Below are 25084 nucleotides of genomic sequence, written 5' to 3' on the forward strand. Positions count from 1 at the left end.
AGACAGTTATTTTCAGCATTTCTAAAATTTAATGTATTTTCATGAGTTTTTTGGTAATTTATGTTACAGAAAAACAAAGCATCATAAAAAGTGTCTGTATGTAGCATTTAGAATTAGTTCTCTTTATGCCTAATACATTCTTCCCAACCTAGAGTAACTCATTGATAAAGAAAGGTCAAATGGGGGAGGGGTGGGGGAAAAAAAAAAAAAAAGAAAGGTCAAATGCCCTTTCCTTTTTTTGTTGTTGTTGTTTCTTGTTTTTCAAGATAGGGCTTCTCTGAGTAGCCCTGGCTGTCCTAGAACTCACTCTATAGTCCAAGCTGGCCTCGAACTGAGATCCACCTTCCTCTGCCTCCTGAGTGCTGGGTTTAAAGGTGTGTGCCACTACTACCTGGCAAACATCCCTACTTTTTTTTTTTTTTTGGTTTTTCCGAGACAGGGTTTCTCTGTGTAGCTTTGCGCCTTTCCTGGGACTCACTTGGTAGCTCAGGTTGGCCTCGAACTCACAGAGATCCGCCTGGCTCTGCCTCCCAAGTGCTGGGATTAAAGGCGTGCGCCACCACCGCCCGGCTCATCCCTACTTTTTAAAACACGACTTTTTGAAGAATGTCATGTATCTTAATTGTTTTATATTTTTTTATCTTATTTTAAAAAATCCTTGAATTTTCTAAATATTTTGGTATACATTTTTTTCTTTTGTTTTTTGAGATAGGGTCTTGCTGTATAACCCTGGCTGGTCTTGAATTTATGGCAATCCTCCTGTCTCTGCCTCCCAAGTGCTGGGATTACAGATGCAGGTCAGCCTACTTGGCTATATTTTCTTTGACAACTGCTTTCCTTTGTTTTTGTTTTTGTGGTGCTGGGACCAAACTTAAAGCCCCTGCTCACAGGGCAAGTGTTCTACACTGAGCTAAATCCAAAGCCTATGGACTGTGTAGTAACTTGTGATTGTCTGATGTCTTAAACCTTTATTCTGCATGTTTTGAACTAAACTATTCCTAATTCTTATTCTAGGAGAAGGTGTTTTGCCATGTTGGGAAAAGAGGATGGGGAAGAGTCAGGAAGGGAAGGATATGAACTTACAAAAAAGTGGAGATTCCTCAGAAGTGGTTAATGTTGAAGAAAGGTATGACTCATACTCAAAGTAACGAGAAATGGAACTACTTGGTATTTCTCCTTATTGAGCAGTATGTTCGAAAGATCTGTGCTTTCCTTGTTTTCACTTGAATATGCTTCCAGGCATAAGGTTGATTATATAAGCTATTGGATACTATTAAGGAAGAGACCGTGGTTTGGAAATAGACAGTTCAAGTAGTTTTCTCACTTAAAAACAAACGGGCTGGAGAGATGGCTCAGAGGTTAAGAGCCCTGGCTGTTCTTCCCAAGGTCCTGAGTTCAATTCCCAGCAACCTCATGGTGGCTCAGAACCATCTATTATGAGATCTGGTGCCCTCTTCTGGCATGCAGGCAGAACATTGTATACATAATAAACAAATAAATCTTAAAAACAAACAAATAAACAAAACTTTTTGCTGGGCATTATGACTCAAGCCTATAATCCTAGTACTGAGGCTACAGAGCAAAATCTGAAGACAGCCTGGAATATACATTGTGAACTTGATGTGCCCCCTCCCATTAAAAAAAATACATCTTAAATATAATTGTGGAGAAAAGGGAAACCAGATGTTGAAATTTCATATTTGGTGTCAGTTATAAATTAAAATCACATAATTAGTTTAAGTTAGAGAATTAAAAACGTTATTTCAAATAAAAGTATCTTTTAAATAGGCCTTTTTAAAAAACACCTTTGAATTTCTAATATATATTATATAATATATAGGCCAAATAACTTCTGATTATGGCTTTACTTACATTGTTAAGGACCTTTCTCAGTTTACAAATATGTTACTTACACTATGTTTAAGGTTAAGTAATGCATACGTTACTTTATATAGTAAGTGTTTGCAGTCAGTGGATAGAGTTCAGAAGGGTTCTTTAGTCCCCCAGGTCCTGTTCAGAGTTAGATAGTTCTGTATTTTGGGGGTTAGATAAGGGTTGTAGATGTCATTAGATTTTCAAAGGAGAAGGTAAATAGAAGTTTTGTTTATTTTGTTTAAATTTTATTTTCTTTATACTCTCTGTGTATGCCACAGTGCATGAGTGGAGGTCCTAGGATAAGTTGTCTGCTTCCACTGTAGGTTCTGGGGATTGAACTCACTCAGGTTGTGGCTTACACAGCAGGCACTCTGCCCTGCTGCCATCTGGCCAACCCTGTTTTGCTTTGAAATAGTCTCACTGTGTAGCTCTGACTGGCCTCACACTTGCTAAGATTACAGGTTTGTACAACTGTGTCCAGCTTAAAAGGAAGTCCTTGATGTCCTTCAAAAAGTGCTTTGCATCATGGTCTTAGCATGTAGCCATGGCTGGCCCGATGACTCTGTGGAGCTGAATGGCCTTGAACTAGTGGACTCCTGTTTTAATCTCGAGTGCTAGGATTGTTGACGTGTCATCAGACCTTGCTCTCGCTTTCTCTCTGTTTTTGTTCTGGGGATTGAACTAGGGTCTTGTGCATGCTAAGCCCATGCTCTGCTGTGAAACTGTACTCTGGTACCTGGTCCTTATAAAATATTAGTTTACAGTGCAGGCTAAGGTATTTACATAATTTTACACAGCGTATAAAATCCTCGCATTGTAAGTTGAGTGTTCCGCCCCTTGTTTTATGACTAGGCCTATCAAAGCTGCCATTAGAGAAAAGAAGCAGACATTCGAGGACTTCGTAGAAGAGCAGATGCGGCTGGAAGAGCAAGAGCTGAAAGAGCAGCGGCTGCGGGTGAGCTGTTCCATTAAGTGGCTGCCATTCTCAGTGATGACCGGCTTTGGAAATGACTGAGATCACGTGTATGCACACTGATTGGATTTTGTCTTTTTTCTTTAGGAAGCAGAAGGACCATTGCTAATGAAAGCAAAACCCAAGCAACCATTTTTAAAACGAGGAGAAGGTTTAGCTAGGTTTACTAATGCTAAATCCAAGTTTCAAAAAGGGAAAGAAAGTAAACTAGTGAATAATAGCCAGAGCCCACCAGAGGACCAGTCAGTGTGTAAAGCAGACAGACAACACTTGCAGAGGAAAACTGCTCTTATAAATAAAGACCTGTGTGCAGAGACCCCCACTGTTAAAAAAGACAGTAAAGCTAGAACCAAGGCTGGCTCTGCCTCACTCAGTCAGAAATCCAAAGTGACCAAGATCAGTATGAGGGAAAGTCTCTCTCCACCAGGACTGAAAGTACAGATGGGGAAGAAATGTGATGGACAATTTAGACACCAGGTCAAATTAGAAAGAGATGCACAAGCTAATAATAAGGAAAATGTGCCTGTATGTGTAAAGCCCTGTGATGCTGGTTGCAAGGTGTGGAACAAGACACGGGCCAGAGAGAGACTTCCTCTTTCCACAGAGCCAATTGACTGTGTGGCTTCTAAGAGCCTGATGAGTGAGACAGTGAAAGAGACAGAATCGTCCCTTGACATTTCTCTTCAGAAAAAATTAGAGAATTGGGAACGAGAAAAAGAAAAGGAAAACTTGGAATTAGATGAATTTTTATTTTTGGAACGGGCTGCTGATGAAATATCTTTTTCTAGTAATTCCTCATTTGTATTAAAAATCTTAGAAAGGGATCAGCAGATCTACAAAGGTCACAGGATGTCGTCTACTCCTGTCAAAGCTGGGCAGCAGGAGAAGGCGCATCAGATGGATCCCATTGGGCAGAGTAACCGCAGTGAGGGTCCCCACCAGAATGCTGCATGCGAGAGGAAGAGTGAGGCCATACTCCTGCCACTGGGTCCAGGGTCCTCACCCGATGGTTTGAGGGAACTGTCCTGTAAAATCAGTAAGAAAGCCTTCCCAACCAGCCCTTCTGACGGTCAGGGCCGATGGGATGCAAGCGATGATGACCTAGCCAACAGTGCCAGGAGCTCTGATTCTGAGGAGCAGCATGATGTTACCCTCAAACCATTCACTGAGGCTGCGGAGAGGGTCTTCAGCAACAGAGAGGAGAGTCCACAAGTCTGCAGTGCCAAAGGACCTTTTAGGGACACCGGGACTCAAGAAGATAAATGGAGAGATGCTGATCTGGATCTGTCTGATAAAGAATATAGCAGCGAAGAGTCTGTCATAGTTGAAAGCCTGAAAAATAAAGTATCTGAGCCATCAAGATTCCCCTTATCTCAAGATGTGAATAAAATTGACTTTGATGATGAAAGATCTTGGACAGACCTTGAGGAGAATTCATACAAACATAATGTTATTCTCAGAGATGAAGTCATATATGGTACCCCCCAGACACAGTACCCCAATAAGAGTGAAGTATGTATTCTGGACAAAACAATAAAAAGGAAAGTTGCTCCAGTCAAGAAGGGAGAAGACTTCAGCAAGTCCGACAGGAGCAGAAGCCCCCCTCCTCCATCTGACTTGATGATGAAATTCTTCCCTTCTTTGAAACCAAAGCCCAAATTAGATTCACACTTGGAAAACGAACCCAAGTTAAACATGAGTCAAGACCAACCACCGGGTAAGTAGAGGCATGAGAATGTTACAGGCATTGCCATTGCACTGCTCTTTTTTATGTGCATATAATTTTCCTGTGGTTTATCTTTGGCACAGTCAAGTCACCAGCACCACTATTCTTGTCCTTTGGTGCCATGGAGGGTTATTTAAATGCACACATTGCAGTTCCACAGCAATGGATCTGATAACCTAATTTAGGTACTAAGTAACTGTGAGTTTCATGGATATATGCTGGACAGAGGGTGATGTTTCAGTGTGACACTGGTATTTCCTTGTGTTGCTACTCAGAATGGAATGCAATTTAAAAATAATTTCAGGAGTTTTCCATGAAATATTTGTGGCTTGTTGATTGCTAGGAACTGAAACTGAGAAATTCCAAGTTGTTGATAAGGTGAAGCACATGCATAAGTGGGAGTGTGTGTGTGTGTGTGTGAGTGAGAGAGAGAGAGAGAGAGAGAGAGAGAGAGAGAGAGAGAGAGAGAGAGACACTGCTGTACAATTTCATTTTGTTTCTTTCCTTACACTTGACTTTATCCCCTTTCATGGTGGTACAGACATTACCATGTATCCCATTTATAAATTCTGAAACAATCCACACACAGAAAAGTGTATATATGAGTATGTATATATAATATTTCTACAGAAATGAAAAAATGCTTCTTAGAGATATTTTCCCATGACTTAAGATACTTTAAAAAAAGAATTATGTGTGTGTTTGCCATATATATTTGGGTGGCCGAGGAGGCCTGAAGAGGGCATCAGATCCCTTGAGCTGATCCTATGGGTGTTGTGAACCATCTGAATGGGTACTAGGAACCAAGTTCAGATCCTCTGGAAGAGTAGGAAGTACTCCTAATAGCTAAGTCATCTCTTCCAGCCCTATGTTTAAGGTAAAATTTTAAGGTTGTTCTAACATACACATAAAACTCTAAATACCTAGCTAAAAGTGTTGGATGCTTTAAACAGAAATTATAATTTAACCAATTTAAAATAAAAATACTTTTTGTAGGAATTTTGAATGCTTGAAAATGTAACAAAGTAAAAGTATTTATAACTAAAATTTCCCAAAGTAAATTCCATGCCATTTGGGGGAGGGGGTTTCCTTGTAGATGCTTTTCCTATGTACTTTTATTATGATAGGGACATATATTACAATGTTCTGTCTGCAACAGACTTTTATCTTGTTGTATAGACCAGATTTGTCTTTCAGGAGCGTAGGACTAAGTGATGAGGTGCTTGCTGAAAGAGTAAAACATTCACTGTTTGGGGCTGGAGAGATGGTGCACAGTTCAGAGCACTGCTGTTCTTACAGAGGGCCCAAAGGAAGTTTCCAGCACCCACATGAGGTGGCTCACAACTGTCTGTAACTCCAGCTCCAGGGGGGTCTGATGCCTCTGGCCTCAATGGGTACCACACTCATATGTACATATCTACATGTAGACAAACATACCTACATATAACTGAATAAAAAATAGTTTTAAAATTCAGCTATTTACTTATAAAATAGCAGTCTTGATAAGAGGAAAAAAATCTGAATCTACCACCCTCCCCACCCCTGTGTGTGTGTCTGATAGGATGTTGACAGGTTGACCAGGCTGGCCTGGATTTGCTATGTACTGTCCGGCCTGCTGGGTAGCCGGGTAGAGGTGTGCGGATTGAAGAGACAATGAAGAAGACAGAAACGAGTCGAGAGGTCTGCTGGTCAATGCCAGACAGCCCTGAGTTTATTTCACAGCCAGCTTATACACAGTCTTGAAGGACAGAGGTAGAACAATGCACAGCGCAGGCATTCAACCACTATCTATCCTGCCTTGTATCAAGGAGCAGGCAGTTTCTTTTTCTATCTCAGTGTACCTCCGGCTGGCATCAGCAGCCTGCATCTAGCTAGATAGTGTGTTCCCTCTTGTGGGTTAATCAGAACTTTCTCATAGCCCTTCAAGGAGACTCTGTGGGCTAATCAAAACTTTCTCACAGCCTTGGAGCAAACAAGCTTGAACTCTATTGACTCAGAATAGACTTCAGATTCAAACTTGGAAACTGAGTCAGTTGTGGGCTACCACAATGTACCCCAAGCTGCCTTTGAACCTGCAATCCTCCTGTTCCTTCCATTTCCAGAGTGCTGCAATTACAGGTATATGTCTATGCTCAGGTGTGTTTCTTTGGTATAATTTAATAATAAGGCTTACATTTTGGTTTGGTTATTGATTATCCCTTAAGATCTCATGTTAATTATTCATAGTCTATATTTGCTAGTTTTTTAAAAGATGTGATTTAAACTTTTTTTTAACCTTTAACATCAGTCCTTTGTTGATCTGGAACTTATTATGTAGACCAAGCTGGCTTTGAACTTACAGTAATCCTCATGCCTGTGCTTCCTGAGTGCCAAGATTGCAGGCATGCGGCAGTCCACCTTGGTTCTTTTAGAGAGCTAGGTCTTCTGTTTTGTCCCAATGCAGTGTGACAACAGGTCCAGTGATGGACCTTCGTGGCTACAGTATTCACAGGTGGCCCAGTGGTTGGTTGTAAGCCTCCTGGAAAGTTCAGACTTTATCATCTGTTTCATAGGTGACAGTGTTCGGTCTCAGGTTTTGAGAGAGAAAGTTATTGAACTGGAATCAGAAATAGAAAAATTTAAAGCCGAGAACACATCTTTAGCTAAACTTCGAATTGAACGAGAAAGTGCCTTGGAAAAACTGAGGTAAGTTTTTATCTATGAGAAGAAAAAATACAATGATTTATTTCTTTAAGACTATGTTAGAAGTTTTGATCACTTTTAAATATAAAGATAAATAACAAATATAAATGAAAAAGAGGACAAATTTCTGTTATATCAATATATTTTTAATTAAGGGTATATAGCTCAGTTGCTAGATGCTTACCTTGCATGCCTGAAGATCCTGGGTTTGGATCTCCAGCACCCATGAACTTGAGGTGTGACACCACGCTTCTATAACCTCAGGATTTGGGAGGTGATGGCAGGAAGATCAGAGCTCAAGGTCACCCTCAACTATAGTTTATTCAAGACCAGCCTGGATTACATGAAATACTGCCTCAATTTTTTTTTTTTAATTAAATGAAATGACCCAGTTTAGCCAAATACATTAAAGGGAAATTCTTAGTGGTAAGATTATATAAGTTGAAATTCAAAAATCAGTTTGTAGTTATGAAGTACATTGGCTAGCAAGTTCATTTCCCAGGGCTGCTGTAACAAAGCCCTCTGACTTGGGTAATTTAATAGAAATTTGTGTTTCTAGAAGCTGGAAGGCTGATGATGTCCAGACCATTAGCTGGACTGTGTTACCCATCCATCTTCTGGTGGCTGCAGGCGCTCCTTAAGTGTTCTTTGGTTGGCATGAGCATCACTGAGGAGATCTCTGCTTCTCCCTCTTGTTTATATGTTTACAGTCTTTTCTTTTGTGTGTCTGATTCTATGTCTATGCAGTATCTAGCTTCACCTTCTCTCTCTCTCCCTCTCTCTCTCTCTCTCTCTCTCTCTCTCTCTCTCTCTCTCACTTTCACTCTCACTCTATTTTTTTTTAATTTTTATTTTTTTATTTTGAGTGTTCCAATGTAGTCAAGGCTGGTCACTGGCTGAATATACAAATGTGAGGCCCTGAGTTCAGTCTCCACTACTGCTAAAAATGAAAATAAATAAACCAACAAATCTGGGTGTGGTGGCTCAGAACATCAGCATTTATTTACTATATTGAGTGAAGACTTCTGATCAGCTAACTGTATGCATTCCCAAAATCTAAAAACCCAGGGGTATTCAGTCAGATCTTCCAAAATCAATGAACCTGATTAACCCTTTATAGACACACATGCTACATGTACATCAACCTAGTCATCTTGCTTTTATGTCTGCTGTAGAAGGGAACTCTATTTTTTGTTAAACCATAGGCGTTATCATGGTATTCATGCTGTGAACATACAGTACAAGTTGTAAAGTATTCTGAGTCGTAGGCATACTATTTAATTTCACCACTTCGTTACTTTGTACAGTGGCCAAGCAGACACCTCAAACTCCAGCAGTTACAGGAAGTGCATTTGTACACATTCGGTCACTGGATCCAGATTTTATGTTGGCAGTTACCAAGGGCAAAAGCAGTATATTGTAGCAATATATAAATCGTTTTGATAAAATTTTATTTTATAAAGTTATAGTAACACTAAAGCTGTACCTTAAAACCCTCACAACTAATTTAATCAAACACTCTACACGAATTCAGAGGATCCATGTGGGGCAGTCTTCCGTTCGTACCTTCTGTAGTTATACAACTGGGTAGTGTCTAATTGGTGTATAGATTAACCCTTGAGGGAGGAGACAAGAGTATGTCTTCACCTAGAGGTGGGTTGCATTCTTTCTTTCTGTTTTTGAGAGTATAGTTTAACTGCAACATTTCTCCCCTCCCTTCCCTCCCTCCAAACACTCCATATACCCTCCTTGCTCTCTTTCAAATTCATGGCCTCTTTTTTCATTGTTATTTTCGTATATGTAGATGCATATACATGTATATTCCTAAATCTAACCAGCTCAGTCTGTATAATGTTACTCGTATGTATGTTTTCAGGGCTGACCATTTGGTATTGGATAACTAACTGGTCCCAGTTCCAGCCCAGGCAGTCAGGTTCTGAGTCTTGGGCATTCTTAAATATCTTCTTTAACCTGCTCTTTAAGCACACTGTTAGTGCACTCCAGTCTTCTGCATTTATTTATTTTAAACAATTACTTTTACATTATTTTTTGTATGTTCATGTGTGTATATGTGTGCACACTTGTGCACATGGGGTGGTTCAGAGATAGCCCCCTGCTTCCTGGCTTTCTCCTTACTGCTTCTAATGTTTCATACATTTGTCTTACTTGTTAGGATTTGTGTGTGCGTCATGTATATGTTGTGTGCGTGAGACTGTGCAAGGCTCATGCATGCCATGGAGCTGGTGTGGTCAGAGACAGTTTGCAGGAGTCTGTTCTCTCCTTCCACCATGGGGTCCGACTCAGGTCGTCAGATTGGTGCGGCAAGCACTTTGACCTGCTGAGCCATCTTGCCGGCTCTGCTGTTGTCTGTTTTTGCAGTGTGAAAGGCTGTGGTGTCCCGCTTTCTAGATTCACAGTGGGTACCTAGTAGATGCTTGTTGAATGACTGGTAGACAAAGTGTACTGGCTAATCTCGGAGGCCAGTGGACTGCAGGTGGAGTCACTTGGACCAGTAACTTTCAGGCTGGCCCAGGGTTCCATTCTGATGGCATTTATTTTATTATTTCTATTTTTAGCATTGGGGATCAGGGCCTTAGGATTTAGCATCAGGCCTACTTATTTAGTTTGGAGTCAGAAGTCTTACTGTGTTGCTCAGCCTCGTGTTAAGTTCTCTTGTACTCAAGGGATCCTGTATCCACTCTGTGCCACCCAATGCCAGGAAGAAAGGTGTATGCCATCACACTTGGGTACACATGAATCTTAGACTGAGACTGTCCCCAGTGCCAGGAAGAAAGGTATGTGCCATCACACTTGGGCACACGTGGATCTTAGACTGAGACTGTCCCCAGTGCCAGGAAGAAAGGTGTGTGCCATCACACTTGGGCACACGTGGATCTTAGGCTGTCCCATGACACTGTGGCGTGTTCATTGTAGGAGAGAAATTGCTGACTTTGAGCAACAAAAGGCAAGAGAACTGGCTCGAATAGAAGAGTACAGGAAGGAGGAGACACGGAAACTGCAGAAGGAGCGCAAAGTCTTTGAAAAGTACACAGCAGCTGCAAGGACATTTCCAGACAAAAAGGAGCGTGAAGAGATACAGGTATTGGGTTCCACACCACTGTCAAGGGTTAACACAGACGGCAGTCTCGGAAGAAACCCATTAGAGTTATTTGATGTTTCAGAAACAAAGTGTGAGCTGAGTATCATGTGTATCACTAATTCCAGCTCTTAGAGCGCTGAGGTAGAAAAGGCTACAGGGTGAAACCCTATCTCAGAAGCGGGTGGGTGTGGAGAGGACTGGGCGTCTGTGACATGCATCAGGACATCTTCTCGGTTGACTCTGGGGTACATCACCAGTCCTTTACTCACTAACAGAGTTCCTGCAAAGATCCTGCAGAAGCCAGAACTTGCTGTGCACCAGTTCAGTGTTGTGCCATCATCTGACCTGTCACAGCGACTGCTGCTGCTGCTTTTCATTCACAGTAATTTATGCCCATATACTAACTAGAGGTTTAGTTCCCAAACTTACAAAATGACAGGGCAAATAATGCCCTGTCTCAGAGGTGGACATGGGCATGATCAGAGGAAGGTGGTAGTTGAAAGGAAGGAATGCGTTTCTTTTTTAAAAATCATTGTATATTTTTTACATGTGTGGGTGTTTTGCTTGCATGAATGTATGTGCATTACATATGTGCAGCCCCTGGAGATCAGAAAAGGGTGTCATATCCCCTGGGACTAGAGTTACAGATGTTTGTGAACCACCATGTGAGTGCTGGGAATCTAACCCGGGTCTTCTGGAAGAGCAGCCAGTGCCCTTAACCACTGAGCTGTCTCTCCAGTTCCATGAATGAATGCATTTCTTACTAGAACTATAAACCTAGGGAAAACCAGATGATATATCTATACATTGACACATACGAAGCTTCCTAAAGAAACTCATTTAGCTAAGTAGAAAAACCTAGTAGATATATTCGACTTTAACACCTCTGCTTCTCAACACCACAGTTTCACATGGCTGTCCATTGTTTCCTGCATAAAATGTGAGCTCACTTTCTGCTTTCCTATTAGTGCTGTAGGTTCCAGCCTTTGCTTTCTTCTTTCCTCATGCTGCATGGCACCTGGGGCAATGTCATCATGTCATCTGCACAAATGTCATCTCATCTGCACACCTGAAGCATTAGCTATCACACACCAATATTACTTATGACTTTATTTATTATGTATTTATTTATAAGACAGGGTTTCACTGCACAGCCCTCACTGGCTTTGAGATCCTACAGCCTCCTAAGTAGTTGGGATCACAGTGCACACCACTGTAGCTAGTCCTCTAGGTATTTGATGCTATTAGTTTATTTAAGTAAGGGGAAGTGCTGTTACCCTCTGCTGCATCAGTTTATTAGTGTAGTAGGTTAGATTTTGATACTCTGTTTAAAATTCTTCTTTTTTTTTTTTTTTTGGTTTTTCGAGAAAGAGTTTATCTGTGTAGTTTTGGTGCCTGTCCTGGATCTCGCTCTGGAGACCAGGCTGGCCTCGAACTCACAGAGATCCGCCTGTCTCTGCCTCCCTAGTGCTGGGTTTAAAGGCGTGCGCCACCCCCACTAAGCTTCTATATCACCCTTTAAGATGGAATTTTTAGCCAGGCAGTGGTGGCACACGCCTTTAATCCCAGTACTCAGGAAGCAGAGCCAGGAGGATCTCTGTGAGTTCAAGGCCAGCCTGGTCTACAGAGGGAGTTCCAGGACAGCCAGGACTACATAGAGAATAAGATGACTTCCCACACTCAGGTCACCAGAATATATTGTCAAATGACCGAAATACCAAAAGCAATATTCAGATTTGGTGCAGTCCCTAATGACATTCTTCACAGAAATAGGGAAAAAAATCTAAAGTGCATATGAAAGCACAAAAGACCCCCAAAGCAATCCTAGACAGAAAGAGCCATGGGAGGTACCGAAGTTCCTGATGTCATATACTAGAGCTATGGGAGGTACCAAAGTACCTGATGTCATATTCTAGAGCCATGGGAGGTACTGAAGTACCTGATGTCATATACTAGAGCCATGGGAACAGGAACTGGCCCAAAAACAGGCAGGCAGACCTGGGCTGGAATAGAGGACCCCAGTTAATTCTACACAGCTATAACCGCCTACCTTTGAAAACGGCATCAAAAACACTCTGTGGGAGCCAGTTAGATGGCCAAGTTCCACATGGTGGAAGGAGAGAGAGAACTCTGCAAGTTGTCCTCTGGACTGTGCACATGCCTTCTGGCACAGATTAATGTAATAAAAATTTTAAGGAAAAATAATAAAGGAAGATTTAAGTGGTCAGAGCAAGGGTTTGAAATGAAGATTTTCTTCTTTTCATACACTTATAATGGAAATATATATTACCTTTATTCAAAAGAAAGAAAGGTTTATTGAGTGCACTATAAGGAAGAGAGTGAGATGGGCAATAACTACAGAGCATGTCTACATTCTATATCACTTTTTTTTCTTTTTGGTTTTTTGAGACAGGGTTTCTCTGTGTATCCCTGACTGTCCTGGAATTTACTTTGTAGACCAGGCTGGCCTTGAACTCACAGAGATCTGCCTGTCTCTGCCTCCTGAATGCTGGGATTAAAGGTGATAAATATATATTAAAGTTGTAACTGAGATTGTTTTCCTGATTTCTGTCAAGTTCCCATTAATGAATGTGATTAATGTATTTAGTGAATTAGTGATCTTTGTATATTGATTATATAGCCTGCCACTCTGCTGACTGCATCAGATCCCAGGGTCTTCTGTTAGAAGCTTTAGGGTTTTTAAGAATAGGTTCATGTTATCTACACAGAGAGACAATTGAACTTGTTCCTTATTTCTATCACTTTTCTCTTATTGCTCTAGGCTTCTGTTCCTAGTTTCTTCAGGGCTTTTATTATGAAAGGATATTGAATATTGTCTAAGGTTTTCTGTATCCATTGAATTGATCATGTGATTTCTGTCCCTGAATCTATTTATGAATTGTATTGCATTTATTAATTTGCATGTTTAACCTTCCTTGTATCCTTGGAATGAAATCACCCTGATCATGTTGTATAGCCTTAAAGTATTTAATTTGGTCTGCATATATTTTTATTGAGAATTTTTAAGCCTAAAGATGTAACTCAGCACTTGCCTACCATGCTGAAATCCCAGGGCTCAATCCTCAGCACTGAGTATCCTGAAATCCCCAAGATGGGGCCTGAAACTACATAAAATGAATTTTTGTTGTGTACTTGTATAGGTTTGGTATCAGAGTAATACTGGTTTCACAGAATGAACTTGACAGTGTACTTTCCCTTTCAGTGTTATGAAATAGAGGTATTAACACTAATTAGGCAGTCCATGAAAGCCACGTCTCAGCCTTGTGAGGTGAGCCTGCCGCACTAGTCTCCAGGGTACAAGATGAGCACTTTCCCTTCTGTTGGGAAACATCTGATAAGAAGGCCTTCCTCTGTTGGCCCTAGTAATCCTAGCTCAACTCTCAGTCACATTGTGCTCTTGGGTCTTCCCTAGTCAAAACAACGACCTGGTGCCGGGCGGTGGTGGCGCACGCCTTTAATCCCAGCACTCGGGAGGCAGAGCCAGGCGGATCTCTGTGAGTTCGAGGCCAGCCTGGTCTACCAAGTGAGTTCCAGGAAAGGCGCAAAGCTACACAGAGAAACCCTGTCTCGAAAAACCAAAAAAAAAAAAAACGACCTGCCAATAGTATTTGGTGGACTGTTGTGTGCTGTTCTCTGAGCTTCTTTGTTATAGTTCCAGATCACTGATGACATCCTGTCCTGAGTTTAGTCTTGATTTCTAGGTGTACATTTCTGTTTTGTTCACTGCCAAGTCTAGTGGTTTCTTCACTTGCTTCTTTTACTCCATCTAGAACAACTCATTTCTTTCTTTTTTTCACTACTGGGGATTGAACCTAGGATCTCACACATGCTAGGCCAGTGTTCTGCCTTTGAGCTCCATTCTCAGCCCCTCATTTATTTATTGTTTGTTTATTTCCTTTCCTTCCTTCTTTCCTTGTTGTGCCACTGGGGTTCAAACTCAGGGTCCTGTGCATGCTTGGCAATCACTCTACCACTGAGCCACATTCCTCCATCATTTTCTTAATATTAGTTTATTTTCATTAATTTATTTTTTTTTATTTTTCGAGATAGGGTTTGTGTAACAGCCATGGTTGTCCTGGAACTCACTCTATAGACAAGGCCAGTCTTGAACTCAGAGACCCACCTGCCTCTGCCTCCCTAGTGCTGGGGTTAAAGGTGTGCGCTATCATGCCGCACTAATAATTTTTTTTAAATGGCTAGTCAAGTGCAGCAATGAGAAGGGGGTGGGGGGTTGAATAAAAAATGTAATTTGGACTGACTGTGAGCAGTCAATTGAGGTAACTCAGCACCTTTGGACAGCCTTCCTCGTGGATTTCAACCAGTCTATTTTCAGGGCAGGTGGCTTTGACTGTGGATTCAGTCTGCTTCTGTTCAAGAATTCATGCCATTTGTTTTCTTCGCTGCTGCTTTAGCAAGTTGTTAGGTTAGGCTGTGTTTCCTCATGCCACATTCAGTGCTGCCTCTGTTTGCTCCTGGCTTCTCATTAATTGTTAACAATGTAAGGTGAGCACTGACCTGACCTCCACGTCCCAGCTCCTGAAAAACCCAGTGTCATTGACTGACTAGGCATCCTCTCCTGCTGTCTGTGGTGGGCTGGCATTTTGTTTTATTGATGCATCTCCTCTCCCATTACATTAATTCTAGTAACTTTTTCTTTTGAGAGGCTTTGAAACAGCAAATAACAGATTTACAGGAAGATTTGAAAAGAAAGGAGACAAAATGGTCAAGTGCACATGGTCGCCTCAGAAGCCAGATAGAAATGCTAGTCAAAGAGAATACAGACCTCCGAGAAGAGATAAAGGTAATGGAAAGGTTCCGACTGGATGCCTGGAAGAGAGCAGAAGCCATTGAGAACAGCCCCAAGGCCTGCCAGCATATGACAGCTATAAAAAAGGATGACTGCATGGTAAGTGTGGGGGAGTTGGTTTTGCCAAATCAGGGTGATTGGAAATGTTTGTACATTTAAACTCTAAAGCCAGGAAATGGAGTGCTGGATCCAAAGAAGTTGGTGTTTAACAAATCCAGGAGGACTGTCACAAGACTGAAAAGTCAGGAAATGTTCAGGGGTGATAACTGCACAAGGCAAAAACACTGCAGTTCCAATGTCAACTTTAATTGTTCAGGAAGGGAATTCTGGATATTGTGTAGTTTACCTCTTGTCTTAGTTACTTTGCTTTTGCTGTGACAAAACATCATGACCGAGGGAACTTATAAAAGCAGCATTTAATTTAGGGCTCATGGTTACAGGGCTAAAAGTCCATGAATATCATGGTGGGGAGCATGGCGGCAGGCAGGCATGGTGCTTGAAGAGTAGCTAAGAGTCTACATCCTTATCTTCAAGCAAGAGGCAGAAAGAGTTCATTGGGAATGGTGTGGACTTTTGAAACCTCCAAGCCTATCTGCAGTGACTTGTCTCCTCCAACAAGGCCACACTCCTAATGCCTCCTGAACTGCCCACGGTGTTCAGGAATGGTGAGGTGGACATGACAGGGCTCCTAGCCATCGTGTAGAGGAAGTACAGGTTGGAGATGATACCTCGATGCTTTCAGAATTTGTGCTTCATAAGGCACTGGTGGAGAAGAACTGGCTTAGTGATAAAGTGAGGGGGGTGACTGGCCAGAGAGTGAGGAGGGAGAAGGCTGTCACAGTGTCCAGAGCCAAGGGAAGGAAGAGTACCTTGAGATTCAGAGTGGCCTGTTGTGCCTGTTGAGGACTAAATTGGCCAGGTTATTTCCAAGCCCAGAATGGTGCAGTACATTAAGAACCTTTTCCAGGAGGAGAGGAGGACTCCAGGGGCCAGCCACCCAGCTACACAGCAAGCCACAGAGTAAGAAGTAAAGAGAGGGATATAGAAAGGTAAAAGCCCAGAGGCAAAAGATAGATGGGATAATTTGAGAAAAGCCAGCTAGAAACAAGCCAAGCTAAGGCCGGGCATTTATAAGTTTTTTTTTTCCCCCCTGGACTGCTGATGTGGGAAGAGTGAAGATATGGGCAGAGTATAATAGCCCATATAGTATAATAGTAGAGTTAGTTGTTGATAGCAGTTGAAATGATTGGGGTAGTGGCTGGTGTGTAAGGATTTTGATATTTTAGATAGGAAAAGGAACATACCTGTCTGGCTCAATGAAGAGGACACTACCTAGGAAGGAGCAGTGAATAGTGCGGGCAGCATCCTAAAACACATAGGACTGGCCCTGGCCAGATGTAGTCTGTTGTGAGGCAAGCCCAGACCAGGCTGATGCATAGTGACAGCTGGTGGGAAGTCCCCTAAAGCTGTTTCTCAGGGAAACAGGAGCACACTCACCTGAGCTGAAAGGGTGGAAGAAGAGGCAGAAGGTAGATGTGGGGAAGTTGTCTGAGTAGAAATCAAAGGTCTTAGGGAGGTATTACTGGTCAAACTATAGTCATGTGGAACAGGGGAACCTTAGTTAAGAAGATGCCTCAATCAGATTGGCCTATAGGCAAGTTTACTTGATTAATGATTAATATTGGAGGGGCCAGCCTACTGTGGTCCTGGCTAGTATAAGCAAACCATTAAGTGAAAGCTAGTAAGCAGTCTTCCTCCATGATCTCTGCCTTAGTTTCTCCTACCTTGAATTCTTCCTTAGCTTTTCTCAGTGATGGACGTGATTGGGACACCCTCCCCCCAGCTTCTGGCCATGGTCTTTACCACAACAATGGAAGGCGAACTAGGACAGCAGGAGGGCTGTTTTGCGGCTGCAGTGGGGGCCCCATGGTGGGAGACATGCATCTGAATGCTAACTGTTTGCCCTGGCTGTTGTTGAGCTCTTTTGATGTAGAGTTGGGTTGTTGCAAAGGTGAATGCTGCTGCACAGGGGAGGAGGATGCAGGTTTGCAGTGTGTGAGAGTGACTGTTATGAACCATGAGTGTAAGCTGTATCAGAACGTTGAAGGTGGAGGACACAGCAAACATGTATCCATCAACAGACTGTTAGGACCTTGTGTGCTCCAGGCTGTGGACATTGACTGGGTCAGAGTTTAGAGCAATGATCTGGAAAGACAGGATACAATACCCTGGAAGAGGCATTTGCTTGTCCTCTACAATACTTTATCATGGAAGCTTCCCAGTGGAGAGCAGATGAAGGAGGGGTGTGATAAAGCCCCAAACTGCCACTGCTCTGAATATCTCACTATGCTTTCTGTGTGGCCAAAGCAGTTCAAAGGAGCTGTAGAAATCATGGCCTCCTAGCCTTTAAATACTTTACCATTTTATGAAGCAACCCTGACTTTTCAGAGAGATACCTGGCCATCTATTTGGTGGAACACCCCAGTCTAAATCTTTGTGATTTATGCACCTATTTATTGAAGGTATTGTTAGAATTGATGGTGGCAGCTTCTGGGATTATCCTAGATGAAGCCAGACAGAGCTCAGATTGTTGGCGGGGTGAGCCTGACAATGCTCGTAATGGGGACAGATTTGGGAATGGAGGAGTGTCAGGGGGCCTCATCAACCAGTGGGGACAGGAGGGCAGCTTGTGAAAGAGGCTGTTCTGTGTCTTGAGTTGGGAGGTAGTGTGTGGTTCATTCCTACACAGCCCACCAATTTACCTGGCCTACTGTGGTAAATGAGAGTGCAGATGAACAGCTCTTAACTTTTTTTTTAAATTTTACTCAGTGACATGAAATGTAGACTAACAATTATATTGAAAAATTATCTCTTATATTATAGAACTCATCTATTCAATTTCAAAAGAGTCATGTTTCTTCGGGAGCCCCAGTAGAAAAATATAAGAAAAAGTATTTGCCAGCACAAGGTAAGAGGCTGCATGGTCCTTTTATATTTCAGAGCTTAATAGAGAATTTGAGCTGAGTGGTACTCCACCGTCAGGAGGATCACTGGCAGTTCAGGCCAGTGTGGGCTATCAGGTGAGACTGGTGTAGAGTGGGTGGAAGGAGCAGCAGGAGAAGAGAGGATTTTATCAAGGAGTTAAACACAAATGATCTTGAGCCTCTGCATCACCAGCATATAAGCTGCTGCCTTAGTTCCTCTGTTTCAAGAGGAGTTAGGAAACAAACCGGTAAAGGAAAATGGATTCATTGATAGTTTGGGCGAACTGTTTTTTTTTGTTTGTTTGTTTGTTTGTTTTTCGAGACAGGGTTTCTCTGTGTAGCTTTGCGCCTTTCCTGGAACTCACTTTGTAGCCCAGGCTGGCCTCGAACTCACAGAGATCCGCCTGGCTCTGCCTCCCGAGTGCTGGGATTAAAGGCGTGCGCCACCACTGCCCGGCAAAACCCTGTCTTGAAAAACCAAAAAAAAAAAAAAAAAATAGATAAAATTGTTTTACACTGTTTCGTTCTGTAATTGTTGTAAGTTTGCCATGTGGATACTGGGAACTGAACCCAGGTCCTTTGCAAAATCAGCCAGTCCTCTTAACTGTGGGGCTGTCTCTCCAGCTTTAACGAATTCACTTGTCTTAGTGTGTGCTGCAGCAATACCATGGACATTCTTCTCTGTATCTGGAATAGACACATGCATTTTTCTAGACATAGCTATCAACTACCCAGTTAGGCCAGCCCCTGCTATCTTTAATGCCACTAGAGTCATCAAAACATGCTAGTACACTCTTACTATACTGTGTTGTTTGGGAGCTGCACGTGTGAACTTCTCTCCTTCCACATGGGTCCTCTAGATTGAACTCGGTGTCACTTCCGGCAGTGTGCATGCTTTTCCTCTAACCCTCTCTAGCCCCGACTTTATACTCTCAATAGCTAGCAAAATACTTGACTCCACACTTGCCCAATATTCAATGCTGTCAGGTTTCAAGTTTTGCCAGCCAGGTAAGTGTGTAACTCTTGTAATCGTTGTTTTAATTTGCATTTCCCTGATTATTTAAATACATCGAACACCATTGCCTTTGCTGGTTAGCTATATGGATTTCCTCCCAGTTACAGGGAATTGAAACCAGGGCTTCTGTATATAGAAGGCAGGTGTATACTCAGCTCAGCCATCTCTTCAGCCATGGATTTCTTTGGAAAATAACTTATTTAGAACTTTAGCCATTCTGACCTACCTTTATCATAGATATCTTTTCTCAGCCTATTGCTTGTCAAACTCTTAAAAAAAAAAAAAAAAAAAAAAATGGGGTCTCACATAGCTTAGTTAGCCTTCAGCTTGCCATGAAGCTAATTATCTCTTTTGATTAACCCAAATTGTTTTAATGTTGCTGGGCCTCTTTTCCCCTGCATGATGTTTGTTTTGTTAAAAGTATGTGTATGGATGTTCTGCCTGCATATATGTATTCATGAACAGGGCATTGGATCCTCTGGAACTGGAGTTACAGAATGTTGTTAGCTGCCATATGGGTGCTCAGCCACCTCTCTAGCCTCCTGTGTTCTAAGTTTTCCCTTACCAGGTTATGAACCACACCACCTGGGGAATCTGTCTGGCTGTTCTTGCACCTGAACGGCAATCCTAATTAGTCTTATTAAATAAAACCCGGAGTCAGATATCGAGGGTGAAAGCTGAAAGATCAGAGAAGCAGAGCAGCCAGCAACCTGAAACATCTTATCTCTACAAATCCTTAGACTGAATGGGCCAGATCCTGTCTCCACTTGCCTTATATGCCTGTCTCCATCTCCCCAGTGCTGGGATTAAAGGTGTGTACCACCACGGCCTGGCCTCTATGGTTAGCTAGTGGCTAGCTCTGCCCTCTGATCTCCAGGTGAGCTTTGTCAGAACACAAAGTATCACACACCATGCACCACGTGCTGTCTATTTTCTTTTCTCCCTCTTATGTCATGTGTGTCTAGTACAGTACTGCAGATGATGAGTCTGCACCTAGAAATCTGTGCATGCTCCTGTCTCCTTGATCTGTCCAGCAGCAGATAGAGGGTTCAATTTCATGTTAGATTACAACAGAGAATTCAATTTGGTATGTAATGAGCTGGCAGGGCTCTGATTCTGGTTCTGCCTTACAGATATGGTAGTTTATCCTCTCAGCCTTGGTTTCATTCCTCACCTGTAAAAAGGAAGAATTATCTCAGCTCTGGTGGAAGTAAAGGTTAGAAATGATGTGACAGTTGTGGTTGTATAATACAATGTGCACACTTGCCCTGTGAAGTAAAGGATGCCATTCTTTGTCCTATCCAAAGAGAGAAAAAAAGCTGCTAGCACCAGAGCCCTGGCTATCCTTTGCCCACTGGTAGGCTTACAGTTTCTTTTTATCTCTGTCTTGTCTTCCAACTTCCATATACTAATCTTTCAGATGTTAGTGTTTTCGAAATCCATTATTGTATGGAATTGCCAATGCTGGCAGTTTGGGACCTCTAAGATAGGGGCTTTACCTGGTGTAATGGGCTAGAGAGATGGCTCAGTGACTGAGCACCTGTTGCTCTCAGAGGACTCTGTTCTGTTCCCAGCGCCACACTGCGTAGCTCACATCCGCCTATAACTCCAGCTCCAGGAGATCCCATGCCTTCTTCCTGCTCCTCTGGTACCTGAATGCCTGAGTGCATTATGTATATGCAGACAGATTCCCACATGCACATAAATGAGTGAAACAGCACCAGTAAAGGGAACGCTTGTGTCTGGTGTACGTGTGTGTACCAGTACTTTTACCTGCTGAGCCATCTCACACTGGCCTCCAAAGGACATTTTACCGGACCAATAAATTGAGTATTTTCATTAAGTATTAAAACTAACTCTGACAATTACATTCTAACAGGGAATCCATCTCGAAGATCCAAGTCTGTGCCTCCTCGTGATTTAGGCAGCTCGGATAAAGGACAAGTAAATCTTTTTTATTATTGTTAAATATGTGAATGTACCTTATTCAGGAATGAAATGGATTTGTTGAGTTTCTAAATCAGGTATAAAGGAGGGGTTTTATTTAACACTGTAAATGTTATACAACAACAAACACTGGACATAGAATCATGCAATTTTAGAATCTGGCTTTTAACTTAGTAGGTACAGTTGTAACTGCTTAAAATATCTTGTCTTCTAGGCTGCCTTGCCCAGAGAGCCTCGTGAACTAGTGAACTTCCCAGATCTTGAATATAAAAACAAAGAGGAAAAAGAGGAAGAAATTCAGGGAGAAATCAATCATCCTGATGGAAAGGTAAAGCATATTCATTTAAAATAATGAATGTGTTGGTACTGGACAGATGGCCCAGTGGTTAAGAACACTGGCTCTCTTCCAGAGAACCACAGGCTCAGTTCCCAGCACCCACATGGCAGCTCACAACTGTCTGTAACTACAGTTCCAGGGGATCTGATACCATCACACAGACATGCAGGCAAAACATTGATCAATTCTCATAAAAATAAATAATTAAAAAAAAGAATATGGTACAATACAAATAGCCATGCATTAAATAAAGAGTCAATACTCTCAAAAGAGAGCCACTTAACAGGAACCTGTTTTGAGAACTGCATTGTCACAGATTATATTATCATAGGAACCTCTTAGAATGTGCTTACACAGACCTAAATGAGATCATCTACCTCACTCAGGCCTGGGGCATGCCATGTCTATGTATGACTGTATATGTGTGAGCACAGGTATGTGTATGATAGAGCTATTGTTCTGGGGGCCTAGGTGAACAAAGTGATACAATATGAGTGGAAGCACCGGAGACAGTGGTGATATAAACACATAGTATGGTGTTCGTGTAAATTCTTTTATGTAAGGAGTATGCTCTAAAGAAAGAGCATAGTGCAGAAAGCACATAAACCAGCACATAACTGTTTTCATATTACTAAGTATTGTGAGCTTTACTTGGTTGTGTGTCGTACTTATCTGTAACTGTCAGCATAGGCTTACACCATCACCACAAACATAAGTCACATGATGCTGAGTTGCATGATGATGGCTAGGGTGCAGGGGATAAGGATTTTTCTGTTTCACTATACTAATAGGGGAGAACATTATGCATGTAACCCACCAGTGACTGTAGGTTTGAGATCCTAATTATTCTTAATCAATAAAAACCTGGAGTCAGATATGAGGGTGAAAGCTGGAAGACCAGACAAGCAGAGCAGCAGCCACCAGAGACTTCTTACCTCTAGGAAATCTCAGATCGAATAGGGCACCCTGTCTTTATGAATTCTCAGACTGAAGGGGGGGCGATCCTGTGTCTACCCGAGTTATTCCTGTCTTCACCTCACTAGTTCTGCGATTAAAGGTGTGAGCCTCCCACATGTGCTGGGATTAAAGGTGTGAGCCACCACTGCCCAGCTCTGTTTCTTTTTTAGACTGCCTCGATCTCATGTAGCCCAGGGTGGCCTTGAACTCCCTGATCTTCCTGCTTCTTCCTCCCTGGGATTAAAGGTGTGTGCCACCACTGCCTGGCCTCTATGGTTAACTAGTGGCTAGCTCCGCCCTCTGATCTCCAGGCAAACTTTGTCAGAACACAAACAAAATATCATACAACAGACTCTTCTGGTATGTGACTAGAGTTGATCTTGAAAGCTGTGGATGGTGCTTAGCTTCAGGACTGTGGGGCGTGAACATTTAGTGATATTCCAAAGGAGGAATCTCGTTCCTTTATCTTCCTTCATTCTTACATCACACAGAGGTAGAAGGTCTCCTGGATTTTCTCTTCTCTGGTCTTTGTAATACTGTTCTGGAGCCAGACCTGTTACCAGCCTGCATAACTTTGTGCTTGGCCTTATAGTTGTTTGTGTGGGCATGTGTGTGTCACAGAACAAATGGAGTCAGAGTACAACTTCCAGTTGTTGTTATTCTCCTCCCAACATATGGGTCCTGGGGATTGAACTAAGTTTCTCTGGCTTGGCAGCAAGTACCTTTACACTGTAAGCATCTCTTTGGTTCATGTCTTGGCCTTACAAATGTTACTAAGTGGAAAAAGTGGGTATGCTGATCAAAAGGAGTGAGAAGGGACATAAATGATGTTTGTTCTGGAGAGGTGACCAAGGGACAGATCTGTTTTATATGCCCTAATCTTGTTCATTTTTAAATGAAATGATAAGGCCAAAGTTCAGGCTAGTCTTGACTGAGGAGGGTAGTCAAGGGAAGTAGCTATATTTTGAGTCTCCTCTAGGGTACCAAGTTGATGAGGAGAGGTTTTGTTTTAGATGGGTTCTGTTAATATAAATGGCATATGAACAGCAACAACAAACTCAGAAAGGCATAACCCCTCATGAAATAAAGGTGTTCTCTACTTTTAGAAAATGTTTTACTTTTTATTATGAAGAATTTGGATGTGTGTCAACAGTCAGGGAATTCTCATATCTCTGTTGCATGGTCTCAGGAGGAAATCTTACCTAGTGATAATCACCTTGTGTCTTTTTAGGTAGAAAAGGTTTATAAAAATGGGTGCCGAGTTATACTGTTTCCCAATGGAACTCGGAAAGAAGTGAGTGCAGGTGGGAAGAGCATCACCGTTACATTTTTTAATGGTGACGTGAAGCAGGTCATGCCAGATGAGAGAGTGGTACGTATGCTCAGGGTGCTGCTTCTAGCTGCGTCATCTCAGGAGAAGGGGCGACTTGACTACATGTCTTTGCAGGTCTACTACTATGCTGCTGCCCAGACCACTCACACCACATACCCGGAAGGCCTTGAAGTCTTACATTTCTCAAGTGGACAAATAGGTACAAACTTACTTTTTTGTACTCTGTTAAATTCTAACCTTCTTTAAAAAAAAAAAAAAATTGATAACAACCATTTTTAAAACAGAAAAGCATTTCCCAGATGGAAGAAAAGAAATCACATTTCCTGACCAAACCATTAAGAATTTATTTGCTGATGGTCAAGAAGAGAGCATCTTTCCAGATGGCACAATTGTCCGAGTGCAACGGTATGGTGCTGTTAAAACATCTGAAACATTTGGGGCTGGGGGGTCTGTCTCAGTAGAGAAGAGCACTTGCTGTGCAGTCGGGAAGATCTGCATGGGAACTTACCACCCTATGAAAGACATGGACACATGTTCCAGGAACCTTAGCGTTGGAGATGGGGGAGGGGAAAAGACAGATGGGTTCTGAAAGCTCATTAGTCAGCAAGCCTGGCCCAAATAGCAAGCTTCCAGTTTAGTGAGACCTTGTCTTAAGGGACTAAAGCAGAGTCCTCCTTTTTCTCTGCATGCAAGGATGCATACACTCTCTAGATACAAAATAAAATATACCAGTGACTGGAACTTTCAGTGAGTTGGATGAGAAGTGAACACAGACAGTTTGAGAACAGGTGAGACACATGCTTGCATTGTGCAGTTTAGAAGCAATGTGAGCTTACAGGACTTAGAGGGAGTCTGCACAGAACTCAGGAGAGGAAGAGAGAGGTAGTAATTTGTTTAGAAGTGTAGTAAACCCTGAAAACAGAATGAGACACAGAAGGAAAGCTGCCCTCAACTGTGCAGTTGACACAGCCACTGAACCATGTTTAGCCTTTCCTATCTTGCTTGTATTTTTAATTTCTGAACCTCGCTGCCCATTCTGTTACAGTTTACTCTCTTAACATATTTGATCCAAACCTTTCAAAGCCAACAGACTCTTCATTTGCCCTCTTGAATATTGTATTTCTGAAAGTTAGCTCTGTGGCCCTCGACTGCCCAATAAACTTTTTTAAAGCAGAGTCTCTTGTAGCTTAGGCTGGCCTCGAACTCCTGATCTTCCTGACTCCACTTCCCACATGCTGAGATTATAGGTGTGCACTATAATCAACCTGATAAAATAGAGCTTCTTTTTTAATCACAGCCCTGGTGAAGCTCTGCCACATCCAATTTT

General features: G+C 42.2%; 1 protein-coding gene across 2 annotated transcripts in view; it reads left to right on the forward strand.

Annotated features, from left to right (window-relative positions):
- Cenpj (centromere protein J) overlaps positions 1 to 25084 on the forward strand; it is a 39664-nt gene that overhangs the window by 12642 nt on the left and 1938 nt on the right. For both annotated transcript variants that reach the window (XM_059273573.1, XM_059273574.1), the window contains exons 5-16: positions 1015 to 1126; positions 2728 to 2830; positions 2936 to 4565; positions 7127 to 7259; positions 10191 to 10356; positions 15041 to 15283; positions 18068 to 18152; positions 21063 to 21127; positions 21345 to 21458; positions 23656 to 23796; positions 23872 to 23956; positions 24042 to 24162. In XM_059273573.1, coding sequence (XP_059129556.1) covers positions 1015 to 1126; positions 2728 to 2830; positions 2936 to 4565; positions 7127 to 7259; positions 10191 to 10356; positions 15041 to 15283; positions 18068 to 18152; positions 21063 to 21127; positions 21345 to 21458; positions 23656 to 23796; positions 23872 to 23956; positions 24042 to 24162 — 2998 coding nt within the window. The remainder of the gene's footprint in view (positions 1 to 1014; positions 1127 to 2727; positions 2831 to 2935; positions 4566 to 7126; positions 7260 to 10190; positions 10357 to 15040; positions 15284 to 18067; positions 18153 to 21062; positions 21128 to 21344; positions 21459 to 23655; positions 23797 to 23871; positions 23957 to 24041; positions 24163 to 25084) is intronic.

Source organism: Peromyscus eremicus, chromosome 9 (assembly GCF_949786415.1).
Source record: "Peromyscus eremicus chromosome 9, PerEre_H2_v1, whole genome shotgun sequence".
Lineage (NCBI taxonomy): Eukaryota > Metazoa > Chordata > Mammalia > Rodentia > Cricetidae > Peromyscus > Peromyscus eremicus.